This window comes from Eucyclogobius newberryi, unplaced genomic scaffold (assembly GCF_026437365.1).
Source record: "Eucyclogobius newberryi isolate DKJ021-1_F unplaced genomic scaffold, fEucNew1.0.hap1 SCAF_2, whole genome shotgun sequence".
NCBI classification, from domain to species: domain Eukaryota; kingdom Metazoa; phylum Chordata; class Actinopteri; order Gobiiformes; family Gobiidae; genus Eucyclogobius; species Eucyclogobius newberryi.
The window spans coordinates 43,211,953-43,221,994 of NW_027315834.1; the positions used below are offsets into that span (position 1 = coordinate 43,211,953).

The 10,042-nt window shown below is 40.4% G+C and overlaps 2 protein-coding genes across 2 annotated transcripts; one reads left to right on the top strand and one right to left on the bottom strand.

Moving 5' to 3' along the window:
* Positions 1-3,280: 3,280 nt before the first annotated feature.
* hspa5 (heat shock protein 5) lies at positions 3,281-5,850 on the top strand. Its single transcript, XM_072453118.1, has 8 exons — positions 3,281-3,424; positions 3,511-3,742; positions 3,825-3,962; positions 4,042-4,154; positions 4,234-4,624; positions 4,710-4,947; positions 5,030-5,197; positions 5,280-5,850. The coding sequence occupies exons 1-8, from the start codon at positions 3,309-3,311 to the stop codon at positions 5,840-5,842; spliced, it is 1,959 nt and encodes a 652-aa protein (XP_072309219.1). The 5' UTR covers positions 3,281-3,308; the 3' UTR covers positions 5,843-5,850.
* Positions 5,851-6,597: 747 nt separating this feature from the next.
* Positions 6,598-9,734, bottom strand: rabepk (Rab9 effector protein with kelch motifs). Its single transcript, XM_072454070.1, has 8 exons — positions 9,695-9,734; positions 9,190-9,267; positions 8,119-8,273; positions 7,879-8,034; positions 7,632-7,796; positions 7,109-7,258; positions 6,881-7,030; positions 6,598-6,798 (listed from the first exon to the last, which is right to left on the bottom strand). The coding sequence occupies exons 2-8, from the start codon at positions 9,240-9,242 to the stop codon at positions 6,599-6,601; spliced, it is 1,029 nt and encodes a 342-aa protein (XP_072310171.1). The 5' UTR covers positions 9,243-9,267; positions 9,695-9,734; the 3' UTR covers position 6,598.
* Between the last annotated feature and the right edge of the window lie 308 nt (positions 9,735-10,042).

A 10,042-nucleotide genomic window follows, 5' to 3' on the forward strand; every position in this document is an offset into this window, starting at 1 on the left:
GCGGTAATGTAACGCTTAACTTGTTGTTGTTTTTGTTGTTGTTGTTGTTTTATGGCGGTTGGCATCCAATTGTTGCATTACCGCCAGACTTTATTCCTCAGACTTTTCGTAGTCCTCAGACTCTGTCGTAGTCCGTAAGAGTACTCCTTCCATTGCTTTGTTGTTGTTGTTGTTGTTGTTGTTTTATGGCGGTTGGCATCCAATTGTTGCATTACCGCCAGACTTTATTCCTCAGACTTTTTGTAGTGTTACAAAGCCCATGAGGTCATGATATGTCTTTGTGACTAGAATAGTTGTTGTTGTTGTTGTTGTTGTTTTATGGCGGTTGGCATCCAATTGTTGCATTACCGCCGTTTCAGTAACTTGAATACCAACCAAACAGCGACATCAGTGGAAATATCAAAGCCTAAAGAATGAAGCTGTACAGTGGAAGCACCGAACATCAAAGACGGAGAGGAAGATCAAGAAGAGTCTCCCTGGAATAAAGTCTAAGGGATAAAGTCTGGCGGTAATGTAACACTTGGATACCAACCGCCATAAAACAACAACAACAACAACAACAACAACAAATATCTAGAGAAGAAGAGTCAGCTCTGGAATAAAGTCTAAAGAATGAATTCTGGTGGTAATGTAACACTTGGATACCAACCACCATAAAACACCAAAGAAGAAGAAGACATATCTTAGGTTACCTAGCAACCATATCCTAAACAAGGGCTAAATTCCAAGTATATTACACAATTGTTTTGATTGTAATAATACCTGATAATACCGTTATTCTTTTCTATCCCAACTAAACATGAATAATATGAAAATTGAAAAACATAATTTAATATTTCAAATATTATCTATTGATTTATTTAGGATCCTCATTCGTAGCAATATCCAGTATTAAATTATAGTTTAAGGTAGGCCTACAGTGCTCTGACAAAGTAAATGCATCCATCTGAATAACTCATCGTGTTAACAATCTGACTGTGTAGAGAATGCAGTTTGAATATGCAGCCCTGGGTGAAAAGGTTTGGACCCCTGCTCCACTTGACCCCTGATTGACCACTATAAAAGACACTATTTCCCACCTGGCCTATTCATGGGTTTCAGCTGCTATATAAAAGGCTTTAGGTAGCATAGGCTGGACTATTATACATTTCTAGACACATTTTGCTGTCCATTCCCATGTTTGGGTTAAATATTTGTTGTTGTTCTCATACATACACACACACACACACACAGACACACACAGACACACACACACACACACACACACAGACACACACACACACACTTCATAAGCTAAATACTGCCCCCTTGTGGTTGTGCCGGGATGCTTCACACGTTGCAAAGGGAAGCTCCAACCAGAAGAGAAGTACCAGGGTGGAAATCTGTTTATAAGCTACAGTCAAATGGAAGAAGGTTAGATAGTACCAAACCCAACCAGGGCCTATGCGATGAGCCGTAAAAATGGCTTATCCATCATCATCATCATCATCATCATCATCATCATCAATCATCAATCATCAATCATCAATCATCATGCCTTTAAACAAATAGACCACACGATTGGGTCAAGCTATAACAACTTGTGCATTGGGGCCTTGCAATAACGGGTGTTGGATGGCTATTCTTGTCTTTCGATTTTTGGGTAGTTTGATTATCGCTGTATTTTTTTATAGGCCAACTACCCCCAAGCTCTACCAACCAACCATAGGCTACTAGATATTGCTAGAACTTTCCAATTAGAGTAAAAGAATCAGGCTGGAAAATAATCTTAATCAAGTTACTTGGATGGACAACCCTTTATGTTTAAGCTATCAAATAACATGGCAACTGTTGCTTTTCATTCTGTGACACTCATATTGGGCCAACTCAAGGATCTTTGGAAATGAATTTGAATGTTTGGCAGACTAAATTTGTGAACAATGGAACAGAGATCGTGTGGCTTGAACGTGCTTATCATTTTTTACAGTGAAACAACGCTAAGATAAAGAAATGTATGAGATTTTTGCATGAATCTAATGATTGAAAGCACGCTTCCTTGTATAACAGAGTGGCGTGCAGTTGCACCAACTGCGATCACGATTGCATTGGGCACGTGGTAGACACACAGCCAATCAGCGTGGCGCAATGGAGCGAGTGTACTGACGTCACTTCACACAGAGTTTTACAAATCAGAGACGGCCGCGTGCTGGTGGTAACCAATCAGCATCTTCCAACGAACCGCGGTGCAGCGAATCGGATTCCTCCACGATGGGACAGAAGTGAAGGCTTATATATGGACTGAGCCGAGCGCCCACACCATCATTTTACTGAAGAACAAGGCAGAAACATTCATCTTTGGGACATTGTGCGGCGTGCGTCCAGGCTACGTAGAGGTCTTTATATAAAGTGTGATTCGAGGTAAGCAGATGTTTATTATCTGTTATTTACTACTGTTATATACTCTGTTATCTGCTCTGCTGTTATTTCGTTTCGCAGCCTTCTATTTGCTAGTGCGACTGAAAATGCAAGCTGACATATGCACCGCATCCTAGATTAATCAGTTCCATCTAAATATGTTCATAATAAAGAAGAGATATTTAGGAAGCATCCATTTAATCAGTTTATTCATTTTGGCTTTAAATGAAGTCGACTGAGAACAACGTGGTTGCTTCCACCGGCAGAAAGTGGAAGAGGCCATGGCCCTCCACCCAGTGTATTACATGACTCGTTTTTTTCCTAAACGGGGCATGGCTAAATTGAAATTGAACTACATTTTTGCTAAAATGATGTCTTTCCACTGTATATGTACAAAAGGCCTCATAATTCCTTTGATTCCATGCACTTAGTGGAGTTAGTGGAGCGTCCATTAGGGGGCGCTCCAGCCTTTGCATGATGGTGTGTATGTCTCTTCTTTGGTGTTTTATGGCGGCTGGTATCCAAGTGTTACATTACCATGGATCTTTAGACTTCATTTAGACCGCTTATTCTTCAGACTTTATTCAAACTTTATTTGGTCTTTAAAGCAGTGATTTATGACATCACTGCTTTAGACTTAAATCTTTAGAATTTATTTGATCTTCAAAGCAGTGATACAGCTTTGAAGATCATAATATATAAGCAGCGGTACAACATCCGCAACCGACCAGCCGCCATAAAACACCATAGAATAAGAATCCGAACGCAGTCTGTCCTATCCAGACCAGTGACGGCTTCACACCTGAACCAGCACCTGTCCACACAGTCTGGAGTTCTCTTTCCAACTGTATATGTGCTGATATTTTTGTTTTTGCACCCTCCGCAGGCATTTTTCCAAAGGAAAACTAGAAGAGATGAAGCTGGTGCTTTTGGTGGTCGGTATGGCCTGTATGGCCTTTGCCGATGACGACGACAGGAGGGAGAATGTGGGGACTGTCATTGGAATTGACTTGGGAACTACTTACTCATGGTAAGTTATTACTCTTTAAATGAAAACATGTTTTTGTCAAGATTCTTGCAACACTAGATTTAAAAATGTAAACCATTTGTTTTTAGTGTTGGTGTATTCAAGAATGGCCGTGTGGAGATCATTGCCAACGACCAGGGAAACCGCATTACTCCATCATATGTGGCCTTCACCAGTGACGGTGAGCGTCTGATTGGTGATGCCGCCAAGAATCAGCTTACATCTAACCCTGAGAACACAGTCTTTGATGCCAAGAGGCTCATTGGACGCATTTGGGGTGATTCCACTATCCAACAAGACATCAAGTACCTGCCATTCAAGGTATGGTTTGAGCTTTAAAGTGCACCACTAACGCTGTTAAATAATGTGTGTAAATGTGATACTAAATGTTAATCCTCTTCAGGTGTTTGACAAAAAAAGCAAACCTCATATCCAGATTGACATTGGAGGTGGCACCATCAAGACTTTTGCACCTGAAGAGATTTCTGCCATGGTTCTGACTAAGATGAAGGAGACTGCTGAAGCTTACTTGGGAAAGAAGGTAATGGTCAAGTGTTGTCTTTTAAAATTACTATCCCTTAAACATTGTTGATATGCAATGTTTTTTTGTTTGTTTTCAGGTCACACATGCAGTCGTCACAGTTCCTGCCTACTTTAATGATGCTCAGCGCCAGGCAACCAAGGATGCTGGTACCATTGCTGGTCTTAATGTGATGAGAATCATTAATGAGCCGTAAGTAACTGCTATAGGAACATGTTTTTGCTTTATGTAGTTTACTTTATGAAGTGACTAATATATTTCAATATCTTAGAACTGCGGCTGCTATTGCTTATGGCTTGGACAAGAGGGACGGCGAGAAGAATATTCTTGTGTTTGATTTGGGTGGCGGCACATTTGACGTCTCGCTTCTGACCATTGACAACGGTGTGTTTGAAGTGGTGGCCACCAATGGGGACACCCATCTGGGAGGTGAAGATTTTGATCAGCGTGTTATGGAGCACTTTATTAAGCTTTACAAGAAGAAGACTGGCAAAGATGTACGCAAAGACAACCGAGCTGTTCAAAAACTGCGCCGTGAAGTTGAAAAGGCAAAGAGGGCTCTTTCTGCTCAACATCAGGCGCGCATAGAGATCGAGTCTTTCTTTGAAGGCGAGGACTTCTCTGAAACTCTAACTCGGGCCAAATTTGAAGAGCTTAACATGGTAAGTTGAACATTTTTGTCAACCACTTCAGTCGACTTCTTTTTGATTGCCAGCATTTTAAATCATTCCTTTTTATGACTTGTAGGACCTGTTCCGATCTACCATGAAGCCTGTCCAGAAGGTGCTGGAGGATTCTGACCTGAAGAAATCTGACATTGATGAGATTGTGCTCGTTGGTGGTTCAACTCGTATCCCCAAAATTCAACAACTAGTGAAGGAATTCTTCAATGGTAAAGAACCCTCAAGAGGCATCAACCCTGATGAGGCTGTGGCTTATGGAGCTGCTGTGCAGGCAGGAGTGCTTTCTGGAGAGGAGGATACCGGTATGTGATCAGTGCTTTTTTAAAATCTTAAATTGTGACGAGCGCGTGGAAAAAAATAACTTATGCATGTCAACTTTTCCAGGTGATGTTGTCCTTCTTGATGTGTGCCCTCTGACCCTTGGTATTGAGACCGTCGGAGGAGTCATGACCAAGCTGATTCCCAGGAATACAGTGGTGCCTACCAAGAAATCCCAGATCTTCTCCACAGCATCTGACAACCAGCCAACTGTCACCATCAAAGTTTATGAAGGTAAAAACAATTCAGTACACCTCTCTGCAACATCGAAATCCTTTTTTTAGAGTTGAGTTTTCTAATAGTTTCTCAATTTTAGGTGAGCGTCCCTTGACCAAAGACAATCATCTGCTGGGAACCTTTGACCTGACGGGCATTCCTCCTGCCCCTCGCGGTGTACCCCAAATCGAGGTTACCTTTGAAATTGACGTCAATGGCATTTTGCGTGTGACTGCTGAGGACAAGGGCACAGGCAACAAGAACAAAATCACAATCACAAATGACCAGAACCGTTTGACTCCTGAGGACATTGAGCGTATGGTGAACGATGCAGAACGCTTTGCTGATGAAGATAAGAAACTAAAGGAGAGAATTGATTCCCGAAATGAGCTTGAGAGCTATGCCTATTCTCTGAAGAACCAGATTGGTGATAAGGAAAAGCTTGGTGGCAAACTGTCCGATGAAGACAAGGAAACTATTGAGAAGGCGGTAGAGGAGAAAATTGAATGGATGGAGTCTCATCAAGATGCTGAGCTGGAGGACTTTCAGGCCAAGAAGAAAGAATTGGAAGAGATTGTTCAGCCCATCATCAGCAAACTCTATGGCAGTGCGGGCGGTCCACCACCTGAAGGCGGCGAGCAGGATGAGAAGGATGAATTGTAGGCAGGTTTTAACCCCCTGTCATCCGTTCCCTCGTACTGGAGCTTGTTGTTCAACTGACTTTTAAAAGTGAGTACTGATTTGGGAAGGGAGCAGAAATCCACCACCATACGCCATACTGAAAAGACTTCAAAGTTTAGACACGTGAAAGGTGTTCTCTTCGCTGGAAGGCGGAGATATTTGTTAGCCTACGTTTTGAGGCTTGCTGCTGTTCTCAGGCAGTTCTGATGGGAGAGCGGGGGGGGGGGGGGGGGGGGCTGTAGTGGGAGATGGTAATGGGTTCATGTGTCTGTGTGTTAATGGTTTTGTTTTTCACAGGCAATGTTAAAACTTATTTATTAAATCTGGACATGGATGCTGAAATAAATTTGTTAAAAAATGATTTCCTCTTGTGATGTCTCATTGAAAAAAACATGTGTATATAGACTAAATTTTAAATTAAAGCCCACAGTGGAAAACTGTTTCACAAATAATTTGACATCAGACCTAAATGCAAGTATTTCTAATAAGCTAGTAAGTACTTCACGAGTTTAATTTGTGGTGAAAGCTGTAATCCCAGTAAATCAATTGTGCAATGTATCACCAATAAACAAAGTAAAATGTTTATGCTTCTTAACCACTTATTACTTGCATGTAGCAGATTGGTTAACATTTGCCAAAATCCCCATGATTTAACATTTTAATATATGGCTAATCAATTTCTCAGATGAAATCACATCTGTTCACTTTTCCCTTTAGTTGCCTGAATTTATTTACAAGTTATGTTACCACAGTCGCAATACAGTCATTATGAATAACACCTTGTGTGTCCATTCCTCCAAAAGCAAATGCCAAGTATATCGTCTTAATATCTTGTTGCCCATCTTCAGACACTTTCCATGGAAACAAACACATTGAGTGGTCCAGACGGTTTGGAGGCAAATCTCCTTCAAATTTTATTTTGGTCCAAAGGTTATTGTCTGAAATGTTAAAGAGAATATTTGTTTATTTAAGAGAATATTTGTTTATCTTGTACATATAAATCTTATAGGTCAAACTTACCCGTGTTAAATCTGTGCATGAAGTTACAGGCACCATCTGTAGTCAATCCACCGAAGACATAAATGTGCCTGTCTAATACCACAGCAGAGTGTGCAGCTACTGCTGGAGGAATGTCTCCTTTTGTATCCATTTTCTCCCATGTCATTGACTCTTTAAACATAAGTGTGCACAGATTTGTAATACAAACTACACTACAAGCATTATACAGTTTATATATTTTAAGTGTACCTGTATCAAGTGCAAACATGTCATTGAAGACTTTTTCCCCAGCCATACCACCGTGAATGAAAATCCTGGACCCCACCGCTAAAATGATGTGGCCATGCCTGGCAGGTGGAGCTGTACCCCGGGTTTCTGGTTGTGACCATGTAAGGGACACTGGTAAAAAAAAAAAAAAAAAATTATATATATATCTTACATAAAAAAATAAAACAAACTGTTCTTCCGCAATTTTCCTTTATTACTATCAACTACATACAACTGTCAATTATATAATTATAAATACAATTATGTCAATAAGATAAAATGCCAAAAATATTACTATATATACTTAATCTATACTTTTGGTTAATTGGCAAAGTATAGCGTACAATGTTCAATTATGGTATCCAGTTATCCTTTATTTTTTCTGTGTGAAAATGGGGGATGAGAGAGAAGGGAGGACATGCAGTAAATTGCCCGGCATTCGTGTGCTGTGCCTTAACCACTCGGCCACCGGGGCAGCACTATCCCATACCTTTCAAACACAAACCTGTATCAAAGATGTAAAGTTGAGAGTCTGAGACTGGCATAGTTCCTGATTCTCCACCAGAAAAGACAAAAAGTCTGTTCCCAAGGCAGGCCGAGTTTGTGTGGTATGTCCTCGCACTTGGGGGTTCTCCATTGACGGAAACAGTCTTCCAGGAAGGTTCACTCTCTGTGATAAAAAAAAATAACAACAAATTGTTTAATTTGATCCATAATTTTGATGGTTATGACAATTCGGCGTTTAGACGCACCCTTTAATTGTATATTTTGGATGCACTGGAGATTCCCACTCTGCTTTGCACCACCAAACAACCACAGGCTGTGTGGATGACTCTCTGGCACAAAGCTGCAGTGCTCATACCTGGCATCCAAACCGTTCCATTCTTGGTTGTCCCACTCATAATTATCTGTAAGGGGTAGAAATAGCAATCATAGTAATAGTGGTGTAATAAAGTAAGATCAACAAAAAATGCCTTAATCTCCCAACCTACCTAAATTTATTGTACATGTATAGGAGAAACTGCCACTAGGGTTGGCACCACCGACGATGAATATCTTTCCTTTCTCCCCGTTTCCAGATGAACAGTAAGTACACGTGTGGCCAACGCTAACGCCCGGTGCACTGCCTCTGGGTATTAAAGAATACCTGTTAAAGAAGAGGGGTTCACAGCATTTAGACAACAACACAGCTGTAAGATTATTAAAAACTGAACTCTCAACTATACAGTTTGAAGAGTGGAATAAAACAATGTCAAGATTTGCAAAGGATATAAACGTTTTTCACCAGATTGTAAAAGATGATGACATGAACAACTTTGACGTGTTGAATCCTTTGGCTTGGAGAAACAGGGGTATTTGGAAATCGAGTTATGAAATTTTCATCAAGGCTTACAAATCAGAATTTACAAAGGGAATAATCTACTCTACTAAATAAATTAAAAACAAATGGGAAAGAGGTCGTCATTTTGTTGAACGAGGAGTAGTAAAATGTGTGTACATCTTAGATCACATCACATGTCTGGAGGAAATTTTGTTGGAAAAATCTGTCACATTTTCCCCCAAAGTGCTCATTATTCACAGGGAAATGCAGGGAAATGCAGGAAACTGTGGCAGCCAGGAGGCAAACCCCAATCACGTGTTCTGGGACTGCCCTGTTTCTCAAGAATACTGGACTGAACTTAACAATGCACTGTAGACTGTTTTTGACGTTGCCATCGCTCTCAATTTTAGAAATATGTACTTGGGCCTCAAAACTCCTGCCACGGACACAATGAATGGATACCTTTGGAACATACTTTTGGCTGCAGGGAAAAAGGCCATTACAAGGAAATGAATGACACAAACCTCACAACGATCAAGGACTGGACCGACATTGTAATAAACAAAAATGGAAAAAATTACAATTTGGAAATGGACAAATTTGATAAACTTTGGACTAAATGGGACTTGACTGTTGGACTTTTTGGTCATTTTATTTATGTTTGTCATATTGTATCATTATGACTATTCTTTGTTATTTTTATAATTATTATTATTTTGCATAATAAAACCTGAACTCTCACCATATTCCTTCTGTCGGTGTGTCGTGGGGCTCAAGAACTGGAAGAAGCTCCATGTATTGGAGTTGGCGGATGCGTTTACTGTAAATCAATGAGGTTAATGTATCAATAAACATTTGATTAGCTATAGAATCACAATGTAATTTTCGTCCTCTGCATATTTCCATGGAGGTGTTATTGTTTTGAATAGAATGTTCCACAGCAGGGCATTAAACGGATCTATCGCCACGGAGCCGAGCAGAGGCCAAGTTCTGTTGAGATCAAACTGCTTTTCAAGATAGTTTCTTTTTTGCATTAGCAGCATTAACTAACTTGAATAACTGCAAGATGGGTTAGAAAATTGAACATTCAGGCAAAACAACAACATCTCTATGGGGACAAGCAGGTGGCGTGAAAATACACATGTTTAACTGCTAAAAACGGCATCTTTAACTGCTAAACTTGATATAAAGTTAGCGTTACTCGATCAGGAAACAGCAGCTAGCGCATGTTTGACTAGAGTACTAACCTGTGCGGTGAACTTGCTTTATTTCCAAACCAAGCAAGCGAACAATATTATGTTATGTATTAAACGGTATTCATCAATTCCATTGCATTTCAGTATGTTAATGATGCACTGCCGAGCGAGCTAATCAGCTAAATTCCAATGTTTTGAGTGGCTAGCTAGCAACTTGTTCTGTTCCGCGCAGTTTTCAACGTACGTAACATGCGTACATAAGTTGCCGTGGTTACACGGTGTAGCGCATGCGCAGTATCTTTAATGAACGAGAACTGAGACATCGGAGTACTTTTATTGACTTTTTTTAATCCAAACTGTACACGATTGACCCTGTGTGGACCTCGCTGCGGTGCAATC

Coding starts and splice junctions, on each gene's coding strand:
- rabepk (XM_072454070.1), bottom strand. CDS start 9,242: ATGGAGCTTCTTCCAGTTCTTGAGCCCCACGACACACCGACAGAAGGA. Junction 8,035..8,118: donor TACATGTACAATAAATTTAG/GTAGGTTGGGAG, acceptor TACCCCTTACAG/ATAATTATGAGTGGGACAAC. Junction 6,799..6,880: donor CATGCACAGATTTAACACGG/GTAAGTTTGACC, acceptor TTAACATTTCAG/ACAATAACCTTTGGACCAAA.
- hspa5 (XM_072453118.1), top strand. CDS start 3,309: ATGAAGCTGGTGCTTTTGGTGGTCGGTATGGCCTGTATGGCCTTTGCC. Junction 3,425..3,510: donor TTGGGAACTACTTACTCATG/GTAAGTTATTAC, acceptor ATTTGTTTTTAG/TGTTGGTGTATTCAAGAATG. Junction 4,625..4,709: donor AATTTGAAGAGCTTAACATG/GTAAGTTGAACA, acceptor TATGACTTGTAG/GACCTGTTCCGATCTACCAT.